General features: G+C 37.8%; 1 protein-coding gene across 1 annotated transcript in view; it reads right to left on the reverse strand.

The window, feature by feature from the left end:
- SPRED1 (sprouty related EVH1 domain containing 1) overlaps nt 1-21704 on the reverse strand; it is a 114083-nt gene extending 92379 nt beyond the window's left edge. Inside the window, exon 1 of the mRNA XM_033108713.1 lies at nt 20792-21704. Coding sequence (XP_032964604.1) covers nt 20792-20823 — 32 coding nt within the window. The 5' untranslated portion in view covers nt 20824-21704. The remainder of the gene's footprint in view (nt 1-20791) is intronic.
- Between the last annotated feature and the right edge of the window lie 2661 nt (nt 21705-24365).

Genomic DNA, 24365 nt, shown 5'->3' on the forward strand with positions numbered 1-24365 from the left:
GCTCACTCACAGCGATGTGACTCACTGCTCTCCCTTTTAATGTCCCATTCATTCTACAATTATATTGCTGAATGATGGTCAAGAGTTCACATGTGTTTCTTTTAGTTTTAAGATAGTAAAAGATATTAGTTGCTAAATAATTTGCACTCATTCATTCTAACTCATTTGGTTTTGCAAACAGTTGTTTTGCTTATAAAGTAAATGTAGTTTGTAGGTCCGCATACAGACTCATGAACTCACGGTACAGTGCCCAAACAAAATGTCCTAATAACTGAGAATAAAATATCACAACATTTTTATCTCTTATCTCTCTTTAGGTAAAATAGGTTTCATAGCCTAATTCAATCATAATTACCACCATAAAAACAATAATAGATTTAAAACAAAAAACCAGGACAAAGATAACAGTGATTAATTTTAGATGATATTGATACAGATGACTGTTATCTTCTTTGCATTTTTTTCTCTTTTAAGTTTCTAAAAAATAAACAAATAAGCAATTCACCCAAAAGCTATAAAACCTATTTCTTACCAAGACCCTGGTGGCTAACAGGAGAATTTGCTTTTAGAGAAGGTTTTCACTGACAGTGAAATTTTTATCTATGCTTATTTTCCAATATTAATGAAGGGATTCTGATTAAAAGTATTATTATGCTTATCATACATACTCATTTAAAGAGGCATATTAGATCTTTCTCTTCCAACTTACATTAGCTATATTTTAGAAATCAGTGTGATTACTTGTATCAATGATTCTTAAAACTAAAGTGGATCACGTCCCCAAATAAATTATTTCCCTGAATAGAGATTGGGGTTTCCCGGGACATGTTGTGGGGGGAAAAAAATGCCAGTAGAGGAAATAGTGAATTAACAGCCATGAAGCCAGAGTTTCCACTGAGACTGACACATGCAACTGGAATATTTTGGGCAAGTTATTTTATCATTCCAGGCCTTAGTATCCTCATCCGAAACATTAGAGACAAGATGCTACTTCATAAATCTTCCTCATTCTGAATTTGATTCCATGAAATACCCAAGCCTTGTAAAATTATCCCAGGTAGTCCACAATAAATGTTTGTCATATATAATTTAGTACTTATTTTACAGTGTGAACTTCTAATGTTTCTTTTCAACGAATGAATTACGACTGCTATTGACATTAATAGGCAGCTAACACGTCTGTTATGTGCACAGTTCAACCCTTTACATGGATTATATTTAATCCTCACAATAATCTTCCAAAACATGTAGAATTCTTATCCTCATTTTACAGATGCAGTTTTCTAAAGTCCAAGGTCACAAAAGTCGTTAAGTGACAGAGCTGGGCCTTCAACCTTGGCCGAATGAACTCAAAAGCCTCCAAGAAGGTGTACAGAATAGACTAGTTCACCAAGCCCAAGTGTGTGTTCCAACTGTCACTTTGATGTGGGTATTATGAACAAGACTTTAAACCTGCGCTTAGTTGTCCTCATCTGTAAAATAGACTTAGTACCACCAACCTCATCCTAATGCCCATGAGCACACACCTAGCACCTGGATAATAGTTTCTAAAAATAATTTTCCAATAAATGGAATGACTCTAAAGCTGGGGCAGGGAAAACATGAGATGAGCCTGGAACATCTTGTGAAGCCAAAAAGGAGATGCGCAAAAACATAAACATGTCAAAAAGAAACCGAAGTCAACCTGATGGGCTCCCAATGGCCAAATATGGGACAGCAGAGTATCAAAAATAATGACAGCAATGGGTTATAATCCATACTGACAGAAATACTTAAATAAATGTGGGGAGAAGAGAGAGGAGAAAGCTTGTCTATAGAATTCCAATTAGTAAGAGTGGAAGGAATGATAGAAATAGAAAAATCACCACTTGGCAAACGTCACAATTGTTGCAGACAAGTATCAACAAATGTTAAAAAATAGTGGGCAAGTGTATCATAGGAAATAGGATGTTTACAATAGTCTCAAAGTATCTCTCTTCAGAAGATGCTTATTTATTACAAAGAAAATTTACCAGCTGAGAAACCTGGCAGACATCATCTTATCCAAATGATCAAATGATCACGTCATCAGTGTGGGGTACATAAATATCATGGACTCCCTGATGTGAAGATGAGGGCACCATCACTCTATAGTACTGTTGCCAAAAAAGCTAACTTGAATTTAATCAAAAGTGAGCATCAGATAAACCCAAACTGAGGAACGTTCTACAAAATACCTGGCCAGTGCTCTTCAAAAGTTTCCAAGTTATGAAAGAAAGACTGAAGAGCTGTTTCATATTAAAGTACAATAAGGAGACATAAATACTTAATACAATATGTGATGCTGGATTGTATCCTGAACTAGAAAAAGGACATTAGTGGAACAATTGATGAAACTTGAATAAGGTCAGCAGATAATAATATATCAACGTTAATTTCCTGATTTGGCTATGTTAGTTAGATGTTAACATTTTGGAAAGCCAGCTGAAGAATATATGGGTGTTCTTTGCATATTTCTTCCTACTGTTTTATAGGTCTAAGATTATTTCAAAGTGAGAATAAGTATGTATGTGTATACGATGTGTGTATATATACTTGGGGTGCCAAAAAAATATATACACATTTTAAGAGATGTTAACACTTTGGTCAGCGTTGCTCAAGCAGTAGTTCGCTGTAATGAAAAGTGTCTGGACGCTGATGGTAACCACTTTGAGCACCTGTCTTATTGCAGACGTCAAACGTGACTTGTATTCAACTTTTGTTATCGGTCTATATTAATACAGTTTTTTCCTTTCTTAAAATGTATATACATTTTTTGTTTCTTTGGCACCCTCTGTATATACACACACACAAATACACATAAATTTTCTAAAGGAACACACAATGAGAAAGACTAGCTTATACTTAATTTACCAAAAACTGCCACATATCTTTGAATGATAGCCCAAGATATCCTAAGCTGGTAAAAGGAAATGACAGATCAGTATGTTTACATAATCCCTTCACTGCTTCTTCCTTGACCAGTCACCTATCAAATCTCCAAGTTGTAGTACAAATAACTGAGAAGGGAGAAAAATTGTAGTTAGGTAGATTCATGACACGTTATTTGAGGAGTCTGGAACCACAATCGTGTGTATTTCACCTAAAATGCCCCTTAGTTTTCCAATCAGAAATCTAGGCTGTTTGGACCATTTATGTGACTTAGAATCTCATGTGCTTACATTAAAGCCTAACCCAACTGGGCTAATTAGTCACAAATTACTCATTTCAAAGTTCTTGCTTAGTAAAAAAAATAATTAAAAAAGGAAAAGATTAAAGTCAGACATATCCCATAAATAGTATCATTCATATATAAATTTTATTTATAATACATAAAAGGTTAGTTATAAAAAGTTTCAGTTCACAATATTCACCTGATCCTTAGCTCTGAGTTGACACTTAATCTTTTACCTTTCTTACACTATCTATCCTGCCATACAAACTTCAAAGTAAATCAAAGACAGTTAAGACTGTAGCTACTTTGTCAGATCATAAGACTACTGAGCTATATGTAAAGTTAAGCATAACTCGTAAAGATGCATAACTCTTCAAATTTCAAGTCTGAATCCCAACTCTGTCATTTACTAGCTTAATCTCAGAAAGCCTCAATTTCCTCATCTGTAAGTGGATGTAATAGTATCTACCCAAAAGGGTGGTTATGGGTTAAAAGAATTCACATGAAGTATTTGGAACAGTGTCTAGCACATAGTAAACAGTCAAAAAAAATTAGCAAAAAATCATTACCAGTTACAGAAAATGCAAATCAAGACCATAAAGTAGTTTTATACCCATTCTCTTACTCTGCTGGTAGGTGTACAAACTGTAAGTATGAGTATGTTGGACACAATTTTGGCATTATCTTGTAAACTTGAAAATTCACAAACATAATCTTGCAATCCAATTATTTTACTGCTAAATATACACTCAAGAACATTTAACTCATATGTATCACAAACATGTTATAAAAATGTTCACAGTAATAATGTTCATGATAGCAAATACCTGGAAAAACTCAAATACCCTTGAGAGTATCTAAATTGTGGTAACTTCACACAATGGAATATAAGGCAGTGCAATGAATAAAAAAATATACAAAAAAAAGATATATCTTAGTAATGTACTAAGGAAGAAAAAAAAAAAAAGTCCCAGGTGTTGACATGTAAGTAAATACATTCCTTTTATAGAATTCAAAACCAACGAGACATTGTTTAGGCAGTTATAAAACTTTTACCACTGTGTGATAAAACTTTTAATATGAAGGGAATGGTAAAACCACACAACTAGTGTTAGAGTAACGCCTGAGAAATCAAGGGAATATGACAGATGCACATTAGATAGATGTTAGTTATCATTATGTCCTGATTCTTAGATTATACTGTGAGTGGGTATTTGTCAAGTAAATAAAAAATTAAAATAATAGACTTCAGAGGTCCACACATACATCAATGACAGTATGAACCAAGATAAAGATTAGTCCAATTCTGTGCACCAAAGGGTTTTTTTTTTAATTAATTTTATTTTGTGATAGTTGACATATAATATTATATTAGTTTCAGCTGTACAACAGTGATTCAATACTTACACATTAATGAAGCAATCACCACAGTAAGTCCACATATAGTTATTATAATATTATTGACTATATTCCCTGTGCTGTACATTACATTCTGTTACTTGTTTTATAACTGGTGCACCAGAGGTTTTTTAAAAAAAGGATTGAGGGTTAAGTATAATCTGCTTTGGAGTGAAGGATTAATGAGATAATTTATGTTTGACCTACAGCAAATGCTTAACATGTTAGCTACCATTCAAAAAAATGTCATGATCTATTGGAAACTATTACAAAAATAAAACACATTTTAAAATTGAAAATCCACTTCTCATCTAAACCAACCTCTTCCCTTTTTGCCAAAGCGCAAACCTTATCTAAAAAAGACTGAGAATGACTCAGCAAACTGGTGACACAGCAGAGCTCCCGATTCTTATCAGTCTAATCCTCCTCCTACCGGATAGGGCTGTCACAGCCTTGTTTTGACACTCATTACCTTCATCAATTTTTTGCCTTATATGTGTGTCATGTATATTATCCAAAAATGTTGTTCCTAAAAGGACAGGTTTTAATCCCTATAGTCAATTTAAAAAAGCAAAACTATCACAAGCCATAGATAGTAATCACAAAATTTAATATGAAAATCACAGTATTGGCTCCTCTATCAGAGATTGAGATTGATATTTACTCCTTCCTTATTAAACACACACACACACACACACACACACACACACACACACACATTAACATTTTAACTTAATTAAATGCAAAAGTACTAAGAAAGGAATAATTTGTCAATTTAATTTAATGCCATGTCTGTGATAAAACTAAAATTATCTTACATATCAGGACAAGTTCCACACTTTGGAAAAAGATACGCTATCTCAAGCTAACTCCTTATTTAAAAAAATTTGAACTTTCTTCAACAAATCAGCTCAGACTGAATAGAAAACATGTCATTGTTTTAAAAAATTTGCTGGGATTCAAGATTAGAAACACTCAGGATCTGTGCTATCCAATACAGAAATCACTAGCCGCATATAACTATTTAAACTAATAAAAATTAAAATTGTTTTTCTTCAGTCCCTCAAGCCACATTTCCAGTACTCATTAGCCAAATAACCACATATTAGCTTGCCATATTGGATAGCACAAACAGAAGGAACCATTTCCACCATCACTGAAAGATCTATTGGAAGCTTGGCTTTTCATTGTCAAAGGATTCTAATAAGGCCCAAATGGTAGCAATGGAAATAAAGAAAATTTTAGCAGGAAAAAGACAAGTATCTTTCAGGCAAAATATATAAGCATTTTGAAAGAACTGTGAGAGAATGAATTAAAGCTAGTAGTAAAAAGTAGTAAAAATATTTTTCTTTTTCTACATACAATTCCTTTAGAGTTTGATGATTTCAAGACTAAGATGTAGTAAAGCAGGCTAGAATCCCTCCCCAACTAAGATGATATGATTATTGCAATTGAGGAACTGACTTAAAACTTAGAAAGAAAATAAGGTTAAGAGACTGAGGCCATATCTGAATGCATACTGGCAAAAACAGTGCTTATGTGTACCAAATACTGTTTCAATATATGAGCTTATGAAAACTCTATAATTACCCTCATTAACAAAACAATAAAGAAAGCATACTCAAATAATATACAGAATATTAATATCTATCTTTTAAAAATAAAGAGTCTTGTATAACGAATTCTCACTTATCACCTCATGATCACTTTAAAATGTTTCGGGTCTCCCCCTGCTGCCTACATGATCTCAACATCCTCGTGAATTTATGGTTTTGTTACAACCAATATTCTTAAAGGGCATTTTCCAGTTCATTTGATACACTCAAATTTTCAGACTGATTTTAACTATGTAGATATTTTGCAAAACTTCCCAATATGTAGGTTATATAATGTATATAGATATTTTACATAACTTCCCAATATACGTTATATAACCTCTAACTTAGCTAATACTCCTTGTACAGATCTCACTTATCTCTCAAAACAAGCCAGACATTTCAAACCTAAGGCTATGTTCATTTTCCTCAGCTTTCTTCCTCTCTCTAAGTTCAGATAAAACCTTTTATCTATCTGCCTTCTGCTTTATGTCCCTTTTTATATTCCAGTCCTCTAGAAAGCCTCCCTTTTTCCCCTACAAGTAAATCAAAACTCATGTCGATAAATCCATTTACAGATAATTTTCGTGCAAAAGTAATTTATAGATGGGAAAAGATTACTGTCTTCATTAGACAGATGCTCAGATAGAAACAGATCTGCTCTAGGTCACATAATAAGTAAATAGCAAAACTGAGATGAAAATCTTAGTTCCTTTTCTACACAGCATGGAAGATTTCCTAGAGGCCAATTAGCATAATTGTATTCTTTTCAAGACAGGTAATTCACTGTCTATATAAATTGTATGATCTACCTGAAGTTTTACAGGAACAACAAATTTTAAGATCCCTTATATGAAAATTTTTTCCCTTTATAATACCTTTAATATGAATAAGTGCACAAAATTTCTTCTTTGGGTGATTTCCCACTGTCTTCCCAATGTCCTATAATGTGATTATATTGTTTTCATACTTCAAAGTTTATACTAATCTTTGCCGAATCCATATGCTCCTATTTTCTATTTGAAAATGGCGGGTCTGCCCAATGGCTCAGGTGGTTAGAGCATGGTGTTCATAGCACCTGGGTCGCCGGTTCGATTCCCACATGGGCAGTGGGCTGCTCCCTCCCCAACTGGATTGAAGGCAATGACTTGACTTGGAGCTGATGGGTCCTGGAAAAACACACTGTTCCCCAATAAAAAGTTAAAAAAAAAAAAAAAAAGGAAGAAATGGCAGCTGCTATAATTACAGAGTACAATCACGTCCTTTGCTCGGGAGCACACCCTGGATGCACCTGAAAGGCTCACTCTCAAGAGTATTCTGACTCTCAGGAATGTGCCATGTGGGCTAGGAACACATAATGTCATAGGATATACACATGCAAAGATTTCATAGCTAAAGAGCTTTCCATTTTTTCCTAACATAAATAATGAAAAACATTTCATATTGGAAATGCAACTACATTATTGATTACAATGCAATATTCACATGAATCTTTGAGACAGTTTACTAGATTTCAAAATAATTATATACTTTTTAAAAGCTGCTTTTGGGATATATTCTCTTATCTTTCAGGACACTTCACTGAAGAAATCTGAGAAGCAATGATGAAATACTTATTATCTATAATGTAGCTACAGCAATTTAAATCTGAATTCCCCTGCGATTCCTTACAACTTGACCTTGAAATGTACTCCTCTGAGGATCCTATACCTTTTAGTATTATCTTTTATTTCATGAAATAATAAGCTGAACACAAATGTAATCTTCAGTATATCAATAAAGAGATAGATCCTTAGAAGGCAACATCCCATATCCTGCACTGTATTTTAGAACAGGGGTTTTTAACTGCAAGGATCTTGACCAGCATTATATTTTTATATAGAACAGGAGTACAAAAATCAGCCTGTGCCATCACAGTTAAGTCTAAGTTGTTTTATGAAAGAGTGTGAGTGTGTGTGTATGTGTGTGTGAATGCATCCATGTACATACACTATGTCAAAAGGTACAATGTATTTGCTACTGTCACAATCAAAAGTTTAAAAGCCACTGTCTTAGGGCACAGGCTTGGAATCTTTATTAGCTGTGGAACGTTTGCCAAATTACTTAACTTCGCTAAGCTTCAGTTTCCTCATCTTTGTAAATGGGATTAATAATAGAAGTAACATTTAAAAAGGTTGTTATGAAGACTAAATCCATAAAATGATTTTAAGACAATGCTGGTAATTACTCAAGTATTAGCTGTCATTTCATTATGTATCAGGAACTATATAAAAAATGACAAGGCACTTAGGAACAAAAATGGAATGTAAAAAATATGAAAATGAATTTCACTTGTAAATAATCCAAAATAGAAAGTCAGTTTTTGGAAGCAGCAATTTATATCAAGAATAAAAAAATAAAAAGTAAACCACTTATATTCTTTGACAGTTATCTCACTCCTATAAATTCATCCTAAGAAATTAACTGAAAAGAAAAAATTATACACAAAAGATGCTATTACAATGTTATTTATAATAGCAAAGAACTAGACCTAAAGTGTTCACTAAGATGACAGCTATGTAAACTTATGGTACAACTTGATGAAATACTACAGGTATTAAAATAATGATTACTAAAAAAACTATGCGTAAGCATAGAAATTCTTTATATTTAGATCAGGTGAAAATGAATAATAAATATGGGTACGTACACTACTAAAACAAAGTAAATATATATACATATAGAACTAGAAGCAACTGAAAATTGTGCTGGGTTTTTAATTGATTTCTTTCTGTTTTGATGTAATCATTGCTCCTTGTCTTCCCCCAAACAAAGAAAAGTCAGTGTCTGCATCCATTCCAGCACTGTAACAGTGACTGGGTAGCTTAGAAATAGCAGAAATTTCTCTCTTCCAGTTCTGGAGGCTGGGGAGTCCACGATGAAGCCACCAGCATAGTCAGGGTGAGGGCCTTCTTCCCGGTTCATAGACGGGCTTCTCAGGGTATCCTCACATGCTGGACAAGGACAGGGAGCTCTCTGGAGCCTTTATTATGACACTAATGCCATTCCAGAAGGCTCCACCCCCATGTTTTAGGCACCTCCCAAAGGCCCCACCTTCTGATACTATCATCTGTGGGGGTTAGGATTTCAACATACAAATTGGGGGAAGGTGGGCACAAACATTCAGACAGTAACAATCTGTAAAAAAGATTCAGCTCAGTTTCACTGTTTTCTTCCCACTACCTAGCTACAAAGATTTGAGACAGGGCAAAATGCACAAATGAGATGACTAAAGTTAGCCAGTAATTGTAAGTCAAACTTATAGCCTTTTATTACATGTATGCTGAGGCCTAGTACCTATTATACAAGTTCAAACTCTACAGCAATGGGGTCTATATAACATCTTTTATTCTTTTTCTTTTTGAATAAAAAAGTAGAAAATAAAAATTATTTTTGGCTCATTTAGCAGCTAAGTTTGCTCTCTCCTGAAGTATCAAAACTAGGAAAAATTGCTAAGGAAGACTAAGTGGTTAGAGGCTGGCTTGCCTCACTCATTCACCTCCTGTCTTTCCACTTTCCTTTTAAAAATGATCATAATACAAAGTTGAAAAATATCTCGAGTTGATATACTTATTAAAGTTATTTGTTATGTTATTAATTTTTACTCAATTAAGTTTGATTTATTTGACTCAAAAAACCCTCAAGAGAAAAAGGATATACATTTTCAACATCTTATTTTTGTTCCTGATTTCTGTTCATTCAAGATCTTGATTCATAGATACTTCAAATTCATTCCTAAACCAAGTTTCAGCAGTTATATATCTAAGGCAGTTATTTTTGACTTAACAAATTAGTCTCAGAATGAGGCTAAACACCAGGCTAAATCAAAATATAAATAAATTTTTGCTTTAGTTGTTAGTGACTATAAAATGAACTAAACATAATCTTACAGACCTTTTGCTTTCCAAATTAAAGTTAGTAGACTAAATCAAGAGCAATGAATTTCCAACTAGCAGATCTAGTCTATCTCACTTACCACTAGGTTCCCTATTAATAGATGTAGCCATTAATAGAGATCCTAGTTTGATTACAGTTGCATAAAATTAAATGTCTAAATCTTTAATAAGCTGAAAAAAATCTTCCCCCCTTCTCGCAGATTTCTGCCCTCCATACAATGAACGGTATTTGAAAGTTCCTGCATTCGACTCTGAGAAAGATGGCTTTTACCACTGAAAATGGAGACATCAAATCTACTTACACTTCCAAAATATGCTCAGATATTAAAATCGCTTTCATTAGCAGACTCTAGAAACATATTCCTTTTATAACTAAATAGTTGTATTAAATATCAAACAAACAAAAAACTGTCTAGAGTTTTTTGCTCTATAGTGCCTTGCCTAACACTTGTTGTATCTACCTCTTCACTCAGTGCTTGCTCAGAACATGGACAAAAAAGTTCACAATATAGTAGATTTACATTCTTTTCTGCTTGTTGAAATTTTTAGATTTTAAGTTTTTCTGAAAAGCTGCTTTTCAACATTTAAACTAAAATACAAATTTTCCAACAGGTCATTAAACCTTTTTAAAAAGTAACCCTACCTTCAGGCTAAATGAAAATGAGTAGTGATTATTTCATGAACGTAGCATAGTACCTTTCGTCTCAAGAACTGAAAGTTCTTTTTAATATTCTCTTATCTCTAATCAAACAATGTTATCGGGGGAGGGAAGATTACATTTATCTTAACATCCCTCTGAAGTAGGGACATATTATCCTTGTTTTACAGATGGAGAATCAAGCACAAAAGCAGGTTATATGCTTTGCCAAAGTCTTAATGCAACAGTCAGCAGTAACCACAGAATCGTGTTAATTGTGAACACTAAGTTTGCATTAGAAATTTAATTAGTGAATTTTGTTTCTACAAACATTAAGGAGGACAATTATTTGGATACAAAGAGTCAACATCTTGGTTAGCTTCTCAGAAAAGCCTTCAAGTTCTTGATTCACATGTCTATCTTCCCTTCTCCTTTCTAATTCCCAACATCCCTCATTCCCGATAGGGCCATTATTACATGAGATCCTATCATTTCTAATACTCTCAACACCTCCCAGCTAAGTCCTTCCCTTTTCTTATCCTCCTCCCGGAATCTGTCCTCTTCAACCTCCAATTCCAAAATCATATTCCTGTCTCTTTAAATTGTAGAGGCAGATGCCACATTCACTCCCTCCCACTCTGAGTGGCTCATCCCACACGCACATGAAGTACACTGGCGCTGGCTCAGGATTCCTCTCCACCTCGACTCCGGATACCAACCTAGCAACTTGAACAGCCACATTGTTGACCTTTTTAAATATCCTAGCAGATCCTGGCTCCTCTACTCCAACAACCTGTTTCTCCTTTAATCTTCCCTCATCTGTCATCATTCTGGAGTCTGCTCTCTGATCAAAATCTATCTTTCTATTTTCCACTTCCACTCTACATGCTCTTTATCAAAACTTCCAGTCCCTCAAAACAGCTGTCAATTCTGTATCTACCATTTCAAGCTTAATTTTTTTTCTTTAAAATCTAGTCTGGCCATTAAGTGTACGAGGTAGAGTGATATAAATACTGTGCAATTTGCAGCCCATTTCTACCACTTACTCCCTTGTGGGGCCGTGGGCAACTCACTAACCCTCTCTTAAGTCTCAGTTATCTCTGTCTGTAAACTATGGATATTACTTGGCTCACACGGCCCTTAGGATTGAGTTGGACCAGCAGTACAGTTTGATAGACTCCTCTTTCCTGGGCCTTAAGGGCTCTACCAATTACCCATCTTTCTTTTCTTTTCTTCTCTTCAGCCTAATAACATCTCCTCCACCAGTCTCAACTCCTAACTTGGCCAAGTGAGTATATCTTACTCTTTGCTATCTCCACTTCATCACTTCCCATTTTGTCTTTAACACTCCCTGTGACCTCTCCTATCTCAAGCCTTTTCTCTTCTGGTGTCTCTTTTTATTCTCCCTTAAAAATGCTGCTGTTGCTCACTATTTAATTTTCCATTACTATTGAATATACTCCTTGAGCAATTTTCCACTAGCTTCAACTATTACAGATGCTGAAGATGTCACCTCTAACTCTACCCTCTTAACCTTTTTTGGGTACCAAACCTGTCATTAAAATACCTTATGGGACATTTTCTACCATGATACCTAGTATGTACCCACAAATTTAAAAAAAGATGAAAATTGAGTTATTTTCCCCATAAAAAACTTCCCTGCCTCTTCCCACTTCATTTAAAAGCATCACTGCAGCCCAAATTTAAAATGCTGAAGTCATCCCATCCTCTTCCTACTCTTTCTTTCATATCCACTCACGTAATCATACTTACTGGAAATCTGAACTGCCTCAAAAATTCATCCTCAACAGTTCCAAATGCACTATCTCCAGCTGCTTTTTTTTTTAAAAACCTTGACTATTATGTCTTTTTCATCAATTGGAGTTCATTTTCTTTTCCCTCTAATCAACTGTCCAAACAAGCCCAAGTATTCAGCTTTCTACATAAATTTGACTTAAAATGGTTCCCCACTGCCTACATGACGAAGATGTAAGCTGGGGCCTAAGAGTTATCATGAAGAGTGGAGGAGGGTAGCTCAAAGACCAAATTTTCTTTGAATGCTTAAAGTTTCATCTGAAAAAGTAATGGGAATCCTGTTCAAAATTATGATTACTTGGCCGGCCCGGTGGCTCAGGCGGTTGGAGCTCCGTGCTCCCAACTCCGAAGGCTGCTGGTTCGATTCCCACATGGGCCAGTGGGCTCTCAACCACAAGGTTGCCAGTTCAATTCCTTGATTCCCGCAAGGGATGGTGGGCTGCGCCCCTGCAACTAACAATGGCAACTGGACCTGGAGCTGAGCTGCGCCCTCCACAACTAAGACTGAAAGGACAACAACTTGAAGCTGAATGGCACCCTCCACGGCTAAGATTGAAAGGACAACAACTTGACTTGGAAAAAAGGCCTGGAAGTACACACTGTTCCCCAATAAAGTCCTGTTTCCCTTCCCCAATAAAATCTTAAAAAAAAAAAAATTATGATTACTAACCAATTAAAATAAATTTTCCTCAACTTTTCAAAAAAAGTTTTGACAAAAGTTTCCAGGAGCTTCTGTCGTGTTCATCTTGTGGGTCTCATGCTCCAGGCCTCGCCATCCCCTTTTTATCCCAAGGTTGCTGATACACAGTAAAGCACAAATCTAGACTACTTACAAGCCCCTAAGACTTTATCTTCCCACCTCTCCTCCAAACAAGTGTATCTAAAAACCTACTGCTTTTCTTCAAACTTGCCTCTTCTCCTCCTATGCTTTCTTTTGTTTTATTTCCCCCCTTCTTGGAATGCCCTTCCCCTACTGCCCTCATCTCTAGCTAACTCCTAAAATGCCATCTCTTTTCTGAAGCCTTCCTTCACATGAATTCACACCCTGCCATCCACTCCCAGATAGAATCACCTTCTGCTTGAGCCTGGAAGAACTTCATAAGCAGAGCACTCCACATTTCAGAGGGATCCAGTTCCCTTGTCGGAGAGTGAAAGCAGTTATCAGGTTGTACTTATCTTTGTATCTCCAGGGCTAAGGAAAAGTAAAGTGCCTAGTAGGCACTCAAATGTCACTGAACTGCAATTGTTAGAAGAAAAAGTTACTAATAGTATCCATCCTGAAAAACTGTAAGAAACCCATATGTATAATTCAGCAACTAAAATTCTGAAATGCTTTCACATATTATATTAAGGGGGCAAACCCAGAATTGATCCTTAATTGCAATCTCAAAATATCAATGTAATTCATACAAACACACAAAATGTTTGGTGACGTTCTGCCAGTTATTAAAACATTTTGATGTGAAAGTTACGCTAACTTTGAAAAGGGGCATCAGAAAAGTCACAATTCACTAAATTTCATCTAAATGTCTGGTAATCCTATCATAGGACACCAATACAGAGAAGCTGTTAACAAATACTGTGCATTTGTGAAAGTTATCTCTAAATTGAATAAACAAACGAGAGTGTCTAATCATATGCAATAGTATCATTAAGTACTACCAGGAAAATAATTAGTCTAATTCCAAGTCACAATGGCCTTTATTTAAATTATAAACCCTGTTATACAGATAAAATTTAGAAATAAACTTATAAAACTGATCAGATTAAAATTTAATTTCCAATTACTCTTGAATTTACTAACGCTTATTCTCTGCACTCTAAATGTAGAAAGAAAATGCCTTCCAATGTAATTCAAAAATTTCAAACACAAGGAAATTTCCATCAGTCAACTCTATATTTATGAGTAACAGGAATGATATATTAAATGCGGATTTCAGAAACACAGAGTATTACTTAGGATTCTAGAACGCTTGAACTAAAAGAAATCCCATAGTTGATCAAATCCAACACTCTCATTTTAAATCAGAAAAATTAAGTCTAAAATTCTAGGGAGCAGAAATAATGTAAATCTATATTTATGAACATTTATATTATAAATATATAAATTATGAAAATTTACTTCCACACTAAGGGCAGAGATTGAATGACAATATTGCATTTCTGGCATTTATTAAGATTGTATCATTTCTCTCCCTTAATCTTCAAATGTGATAAACTACATGGATTTTCTCATGTGGATCCATTATTGCAATCTAAAGATAAACCCAGTTTAACTGTGAGGTTTTGTTCTGTGTTTAGTTCACTGAGTTGGGTTTGATTTGCTCCTTCTTGAAAATTCTCAGCTATTATCTCTGAATATTTCCTCTCCTCTATTATCTCTTCTTTCAGAATGGTTAGTTGTACGTTAAGACTTGTTCATCTTATCCTTCATGTTTCTTAATTTTCCTATTTTATATCTCTATCTTTGGGTTCAGCCTTCTGGGCCTCAGTATTGCAGGAGATTTTAACCTTTTGTGCCATGGACCTCTTTGGCAGTCTGGCCAAGCCTAGGGCCCCCTTGTCAGAACAATATTAAAAGCTTAAAACAAAATATATAGGATTACAAAAGAAATCAATAACATTAAATAAGTATCAAAATATTTTTAGTTTGAAATAGTAACAATATATGTGCTTTTTTATTAACATATTAAAATATAAGCTCTAACAATGGTTTAATAACTATAATAATTTCAAACTAATGATGACTATAACAAATACTATTTCAAGATATCTATAAACACTGAACAGCAATTGTACTATAAGAAAAAAAATCTAATTTCTATGGTTGTTCTGAGTTGAATTACATCCTTCCAAAAAAAAAGTAATAATAATGTTGCAGTCCAAACTCTGGTACCTCAAAAAGTGACCTTATTTGGAAATAGCGTCGTTGCAGATGTAATTAGTTAAGAGCAAGTCACATTAGAGTAGGGTGGGCTCCTAATCCAATATGACTGCTGTTCTTATAAGATGGCCATGTGAAGATAAGGAAATACACCAAAAACACCATGTGATGATGAAAGCAGAAAATGGAATTAAGCAGATGTAAGCCTAGGAATGCCAAAGTTGCCATCAACCACCAGAAGCAAAGAAATCCCCCACTAATATCAGAGGGAGCATGGCCCTGCCAACACCTTGATTTTGGATTTCTAATACAGAGAATTGTGAGACAGTAAATGTCTGTTGTTGTAAGCCATCAGTTTGTGGTATTTTGTTACAGTGGCCTTAGGAAATTAATACAATTGTCATCACAAGTACCTCTAATTCTGCTAGTTTTTTGGCATTTCCTTCAATTATCAGTGTAAACAAGTTTCAGTTAGAGATTAGTAAAAACAGTCTGAATTCTCAGAACTCTATGTCTAAAGCAATTTTAACACCTCAGTCTAAGATCCATTACTAATGAACTGTGTTTTAACAAACTAATGAACTATGTTTAAACAAAAATACATCAATTGATTTTTTTTTTTTCATTTCAAACCATTCTGAGTGCCACAAAAATCAACATCTTGCGAGTTTGTAATTACTTTGGTTCTGGATTCTAAAATGAGATGCCATTAAGATACAAAATTTGTTATAAACAGGAAACTAAATCTAAATATTACAGAATGAAAACATTCATTATCTGCATTAATTTCTTAAACTAATGAAATATACAGTTATCCCTTAGTGTTAGAATAACATGACTTGTATGAATAACCAAATGAAAAGACTTTTTTGGCACTTCTTGGTCAATTAAAGAGTGAGGGCTGGTATCTCCTTAGTGTAAGAATTCCTCTTAGAACTAAGCAGATCAGTATTTAAGCCCAACAGCCTTAAAAAGAGGCTTAAAAAGAGCAGTGGCAAGTTCTCCAACTGCGATGTATATATTATCAAAGACACATGTCTATGAAGTCCAAATTAAGAAAATCTTAAAAGATTTTCAAACATACCAATTGTTTCCAAACTTTTTATCTTGGTTCTTCTTAACTCCTGCTTTTACTTCATCATCCTACCCTCTACTAGAAGTCTTTTACTTGCTTAAATATGTCAAAAACAACATAATAAAATTAATTTAAAAAACATGTATGTAAAAAATATATATATATGTATGTTACAAGTCTAGTGACTCACAATGTGCGAACACCGTATTACTTTAGGGTAATTTAGCACAGGAAGGGCCCATATAATGCTTAGTTCAAGCACCTTCATTTATAAATGAGCAAATGGAGGTCCACAGAGGCTGTCATTTGCCCAGAACAACAGAATAAATTAGTGACAGCTAAGACAGAAAAGCATTTCCCAATTCCAAGTCCAATGCTCTTTACACTATATTGTACTGCATCACAAAGGTTGGTAAAAGTTACATATATTATCTCCAAATGCCTTTTGTATGATCGTGTTAATTCTTTTTATGATACAGTGATTTCACAGCCTAGTTCCCCAAAAGCAACCTAACAAGTTTTTGTTATTTTCAAAATCAATTTTATTTTACCGTCCAGCACATTTTAAAAACAGGCACAAGATCTCATTTCCACCTTCAAAATGGGCAAAAATTTTTTCAGAGAACTAGACAGACATTTTACGGTATAAGCATTCTCATACACTGAGTTTTTCTTATCTAGAGGGCAATTTGGCAGAAAGAATAATGCAACTTAAAGTGTGTGTCTCTTTTAACTCCATCCTAGACTATTTCAAGGAAAAAGGAATAGATTTGAATGAAGACAGAACTCAGGATCAAATGTAGCAATGTTCAGAAAAAACAAGATATATCCAACAATAGTGGAATGATTAAAACTAACATCTGTTATATACACTGAATATAATATAGTCAATAAAAATTATGTTCTAGAAGATATTTAATGACACAGGAAAATATTCACAATATATTAAGCTATGATAGTATCTACTGTGCAACTCCATCCTGTTGAGAATACACGTATATACATAAATTATATAATACATGTGTAAAGCATTTATCACAGTGCTTGGCACATAGTAAAAATCAATAAATGAGTATGATTCATCACCATCATAGAAAAATAAAGGTTTGATTATATACTAAAGGTTAAGATGTTATCTGAGTAGTAGAAATGCAAAGAAATGATTACTTATTCATTTTAAAGACCATTTGTATATTATGTAAAATAAACTATTATTCTTGCATGGAGGGAACTATTTTTTAAACTGGCACTTTTAACTTAGTTCCAGTTCCTACTAAAGGTTGGAGAAGAAAATCAGACTTTTACGAACACTTCCTCAAGTCTGGCATTGCATAAGACAAAATCTTACATGTAAGAGATCCTTCAGTAATTCTTGATTAAATATATACTCAATAACCTCTGGGAGCTACCTAGCTCTCTACACAGAACACTGTTTTAAAAAAATAGAGCATGTACTAAAGGGTTTCAAAATGAGGCCTCAAAAGCCTTACTGGATTTTACCACAATGGCTAGAAAAGGTTAAGGTTTCTCAAGATACCGGTGATTTTCCCTTTTTTTAAAAAAGGTTGAGATCAGGTGAAAAAACAGAGTGTTAAGAACATTGTCTACTCTAATTAAATTCCTATTGATTGTGGCTTTAAAGAAAAAAAGGAAAAAATATACGTAAGGATTTTATAAATAAAATCCACATTACAGGGCAGTTTTAAACTATGATAAGGCTTTTATTAGGGCTTTAAGCGTGCCTGCCATAATCTGTCTCTTTGTGTTTCTTCATGAAACACGTGATTATAAATAAACTTGCCATTTCAAAACAGTATATATTAAAGATGAGATACATAAATTATCAGAATAAAAGCTATGTCCAAAGAAGTTCACTCTTTGAGGTTTTAGCTAATGCACAATATTGGCTCTAATAAAAACTGATTACCAGATAAACACATTACTTTCTAATATAAAAATGTTTTAAAGTAAAACCCCAAGCGTTTGTCTTCATGAAGAGTTAACATCAAATAGCAAAATATTATATGCTAAAACATATTATTCTTGTCCTACAAAAACATCTTAAAGCTCATAGGGAATAACATTAATAAAGCAGGATAAATTTGTGAAAACAGAATTGTAAGTCTGGGTGAGTGAGGTAATTTCCAAGTTGTCCCATACTAAGTACATGTAAATAATAAAAAAAAAAAAATAAGGCAATCCTCCCAGTAAAAATTGCCATTTGGTATTTCAAACATCAACATTGTGGGGATTAAACCACTGGGAATATTTACTCATTTTTCATGTAACAGCATTCACTGACCATCACTACACCAAAAAACTTGCACTCTCAATTTGGTCCATGGCAAGTCTTACAAAAAAGAGCCCATTTATAAACAATGTATTTACACGTGTTAATTCACATTCCCTCATTTGTTTTTCTGTTAGCTGCATCCAACAAGGAGGTATTCAATATATTACTTTAAATATGGTAATTAGGTTCTTCCCACCTCTAAAATAGAAGTTGACATTTTGATCCAAGCTACTTTCTTAAAGATACCAGTAAAAATTATCGTCATTTCCGTTCAGAATTTTCAGCAGTTTTTCTCCTAACTAAGCGTTATCTGAGATACAGTACTTCTTGATCTCTCTCAAAGTAGGTCTAATCTGCGGAAGGCAGTGAGACAGAGTACTGCACTGTGAATGGACAGCCAGGTATTTTATGAATGGAGGCGATCACGTGATCTCAGCACCTCCCCCGAACTGATATTTCCCACATAACTGTGTCAACATTCTGAGAACAGGGGGTAGTTGTTTGTGTCAGTGCGTATGTTTTTTAATTTAACCTGTAACTTCGAATTCTCCTTACTTTGCCGAACTCAAAAATCTACATGAAGACAATCAAGTTTCGAGTATTTTTCTTAGGAAATTCTTTCGAGATGTCCAAGGTGATGGATGTTTAATTATTTTTTTATGAATGAAGAGTGTGCTATGCAAATGAGGGCGATTCACAAAAAGAGAGAACATGGCGGCCACTTCTGATTCTAGACTGCACTGACACTGCAGCAATCTACCTTCTCCCACACCCGCTCATCACAAGAGTGTTTTGGGGGGGAGGGGAGGAAAGAGAAACGCTGCTTGGCATTTCTCAAGCTATTTTATGTTAAAACAGGTCCAAGCTTTGGACTTTAAAGGTCTCTCAAAAAGGTCTGACTCGAGGAATGCACTTTATTTAAGGGACTAGCCCTCGCTCACTTTACTCTTTCCAACCCTTTAAAGATACACAAAACTTGAACTTAATTACAAGACAACGGTTGCTAATATTCTGCATGCAATTAAATCCCCGTCTCAACAGAAAGTTGTCGTCGTACCATTCATTATTCCTCTAGGCAGCCGTTACGTTACAGCAAAATATTTAGGTGGCAAAGTATTCCGTTTGGAAAACATAAAAGACAGGCCAAATAGAAACTTTAACCGGGATGGTCTAGAAGTTAATCGATGAAGTCATCAACATGTTCAACAAGGTAAATATGTTAAATCAATGTAAATGGTGTATTTTAATATCGCTGAATAAAAATTAGCATTCAAAAATCCTTCTATGCTCGTGATAAAGACATGTCCAATGTCGGCAAAGGTAAAATATAATAGTTCAACGTCTCCCATACTCCATGTGTCCTTAATCCTATTAAATTCTAAAAATGTTTCTCCAGCCCTATTTTTTACAAGAATCTTACAGGTCATAAGTTTAAAACAGGAGGGGAGGGGGATGGAGGCTTAATCGGTATTAAAGAGTCACTGACTCATCGAATTAAGATTCAAGAGAGTTTGCTGCAGGAGGTGCTCCCACACATCAGTTTCCAAGTGAAACAGCTATAAAGACAGCAGGATGGATATTCAGGGTGTGTTGATCGGTGTGCTACAGGGAAAAAGGACAGGCCAAAGGTCTTTCAGGCAGAGGGCTAATTTCTACCCGGCCTCCATCCATCCACACGACTCCATCTCCTGGACGTAAACCTGCCATCCCACCGCAACACTCAATACCCTTCCCCAGAAGAAAGCCACGAAAAGAGGGGGTGGGGTGCGGAGCGGGGGGTAGGGTACTGCCATTAAATAAAATGGCTCAAGAAATCAAATGCTATCTGCAGAACAAGATGCACCGAACTCTGTAGGGCTGCAAGCTTGCCAACACCCAAGTCTCAGAGGGGTCTGGGGAACAGCGGAGGGAGGCTGGGTGGGTGGTGGTGGTGGGGGGGTGTAATCAGGATCAATGAGGCGCTTACTCGTTGTCAGAAGTCGCCGTCTCCTCGCTCATCTTTCCCTCACCGTGATCCGATCTGGAGATGGAGGAGCAACAGCAGGCGGAGGAGCAGCAGCAGCACCGAGGGGCAGGAGGCAGAGGCAGCCGGGGAGGCGCGGGGGCAGCGGCTCAGGGGCCTCACCATGGTGGATGCCTCACCCGGAACGGTGCCCCCCCAGCCGGGAACCCCAGCCACCCCCGCAGGGGGGTGGCGGCAACAACCTCTGCCGTGGCGACCCCAGCCTCTTCCCTCGCCTCAGCGCCCAGCCAAGGGATCCGAGGAGGCCGGGAAGGGTGGGTGGCAAGGGAAAAAGAAGGGGGACTGCGAAGGCTGACTGGAGAGCTGCTCCTCTGGCCACTGGGGTGGAGCGAGGCGGGGTCCGGCCAGGAAGGAGCGGGAGGGCGGGCGGAGAACCCGGGAGCAGAGGCGGCGCTTCCCTCAGGGATGCGGTGAGGAGGAAGCAGAGATCCCCTGGGTGGGGGCTGCCGGGGGGTTGCCGAGCCCAGGCTCCGGGCGGCGGCGGCGGCGGCGGCACGGTCCTGCCAGAGCCCACCCCACCATCTCCCGCCTCGCCGCCGGCTGCCCGCTCAGCCCCCGGCAGCGAATGGGGCGGTCCTCAGGAACGAGCAGGATCGGGCGAGGGGCCTCGCGGCGGCGGATTCCTCCAGACACTCCAGCCGGGACGACTCCACAAGGGGGAGGAGGGGGCGGCGGGGAGTGTGTGAGGCAGGCGACCCGATCGCCCCCACCCGGGCAGGCGAAGAGCGGGAGCGTCCGGGGAGCAGGGTCCCGAGAAGCGGCTTCGGGGCGAGGAGAGCGGCTGCAGGTTCCCCGTCAGCCGGTGCCCACCACAAGCTCGGCGGGCCAGCTCCTCACCTCCTCACGCCCGCCAGAGGGGAGCCGCGAGGGGGGCGGCGGAAGCGCTCACGCCGCCCGCTCCTTCCGCCGCCGCCGCCGCTGCCCGAACCGGGGGCGCCCGCGGGAGAAGGAGGCGAAGTAGTCCCTGGCGACTTCTCCCGGCCGCCGGCTTCCCCGGGGGCCAAAGAGAGCGTGGGGTGGGGTTGCCGAGCGGGGTACCCGGGCTGGGAGAGTGTGTGCAAAGGAGGACCAGAAGCTGCGGGCTCCGGGCGAATCACTGCAACTCGAAGTCGTGTGCAGCATAGCAAGTTTCAGGAAAGTAGTTCCCTCCTCCCTTCATTTCCCAAATCGTTGTCGAGCCACTGAGCGGGGAGAGGGAGGAGGGAGGCGGAGGGATACGCCAGGCCCCGTGCTCGGTGTGCGTGCGCGCGCTCCAAACTCTTGGCACGCCGCGAAAGGGGCGGGGGTGTGAGCTGCACTGGGAGCTGCTTGGGAGGTTGCATTGTTGCGGCGCGGTACTCCCCGTTACTCGCTTTGGAATATCCGGTTGTTTGAACGAGCCGGCTAGAATGACAGTGTGCTCAAGGAGGAAATTGGAAGCTACTCTTGTCTGCCGTGTGTGTGTGTGTGTGTGTGTGTGTGTGTGTGTTTGCAGCGCAAAGAATGGAACTGGCATGAGTTCATCTTTAGTTGGTGCGGGTTAAAGGAGGGACTGTACAAAGAGAGCTCCGCCTGCTGTCCCTCTGGTTGCATTGCTGCAGCCCCCTAACTGCATGCACATCGGGAATGAGTGAGTATGTGTGTGTGTGTTACAGAGAGAAAGAGTTAGTTGTAATACCTTGGATTTTTACTGCGCAAGGGGTATGCTGTGCAGGGCATTCATCTCCGAAAGCTAGAGTGGTTGTTAATGGAGAACGACTTCCATTGAAGCCCAGGGTAGGCGTGTTACATGAATCTGGCGCAGCCTGAAGCACAGGAAATAACTCCTGCTGCGAGTGAGGTTGCATAACTATAGCGCAGAAGATGCCTCTGTGGCACGAACTGCTCTGAACGGAGGCGGAACGAGTATTGAATAGGCAGCTGTCACGTTTGCATTGTTAGAGGACAATGTATGCATTCATCTCAAAAGGTTTTTGCACAGAAACCTGCTGGGGTTTTTAGGTTGGAGTATAGGGTCAACCGGACCAGAGGACTGTGAGCTCTGCAAATTCTATTCTCTCTTCGCTACCTAGAAAGCCAGCCTATACAAGATCTGGCCTGGGGGACTGAATCCCCAATGCTCCCAAGTTTCTGACCCATCTTCCTAGGCAATCAGTCTAGCTTTGTGCGTAATGCTTTGCTCTTCATTCTGAGGTTTGTGCACCCTAGCAATGAAGGTTGCTGCTCCTGCCACCTTGAGGGATAGAACAATTTCGGAGGAAGAAGAAAGAGGGAGAACTTCCCAAACATGCCAGCATTCCTCTTTTTCCATCTGTCTTCAGGAAGTTTCCAGAGTGCTCTCATGAGCTGGTACACAGGAGCCGGTTAACAGTGTTCTGCGCATAGTAGGTGCTTAATAAATGTGTGACGAATGAATAAAGGAGCTCAACCAGTCAGTCTGCCCAAAAAAGCATCCCGTTGATTTCGGAGGTTTCTTGATTCCTGCCTCCGCAAAAGCATTCTCCTTATTCAAAGCGAGGATGGGACAATGTTGGTGACAGGAAGAGGGGATCCGGGATAATCAGATCGGACCTCTGTTACCTCTGAATCTGAGTTGTTTTTTGTTTTGTTTTATTTTTTATCTTGTTTCTGTGACGAACCTATAACTGGCAGTGTTGGTGCTGGCCTGCACTCCTTCCAGTACGACTGCTAACCGCTTCAGCTGCTCAGATTTGAATCAAGTCCCATCAGTTATAATTTGTGTTCTAGACAAGTTACTTAAACTCTGTGCCTCTGTAAAATGGGAATAATAGAACCTAACTCATATAGCTACTGTACTGATTAATGAGGTAACGATATACATTAAGCACTTAAAACAGATTAAGAGCTCAGTGAGTCCTAGCTCTCACTATGATTTTGTAAAACAGAGATAATAATAATCTCCACGACAAAGCCGTGCCAGTTGCTCTGAAGGTTTAATGTAAAGCATTCAGTAGCCTTGTTCATTCATTCAATCAATAATTGGCTTGGTTTTTTTTTCTGTGTATACCACTGTTGCTAGACACATAACCTGGCCCTTAGTAAGCCATCATTTTCTTTTGAAGATTTGTATCTGTTTGAGGTTCAAGTGCATCAGGGAAATGATCAATACCAGGCTTTGAGAGAAGACAGGAAAACTGTCTCGGCTGTCATGTGCAGAGCACTATGCTGGCCACTTGCATTTATACTGCTTACCTAAAAGGGCAAGACATGATCAACAGCCTGAATGAATGCTTTTAGATTGTTCCCAGTCCTGCGATCAAGACACAGTCACCAAACAGTTCTTTTTTGAAAGTAGTCCTCGCTTAATGTCGACAGGTTCTGTGACTTTTTTGCGAAACAACGTCTAACAAAATCAGTTTACCATAGGCTAAGTGATAGGAAGAAGAGTGAAGTTCCTGGGGCATGTCATAAATGTTATCACAAAATGATGTTTGGCAAAATGACGTTATTTGAGGAACTGGTATCCACTGCAAGGACTGCTTTAATGCAGATTCCTAGGTCCCGCTCCAGAGATTGA

The sequence above is a fragment of the Rhinolophus ferrumequinum genome, chromosome 6 (genome assembly GCF_004115265.2).
Source record: "Rhinolophus ferrumequinum isolate MPI-CBG mRhiFer1 chromosome 6, mRhiFer1_v1.p, whole genome shotgun sequence".
NCBI lineage: Eukaryota > Metazoa > Chordata > Mammalia > Chiroptera > Rhinolophidae > Rhinolophus > Rhinolophus ferrumequinum.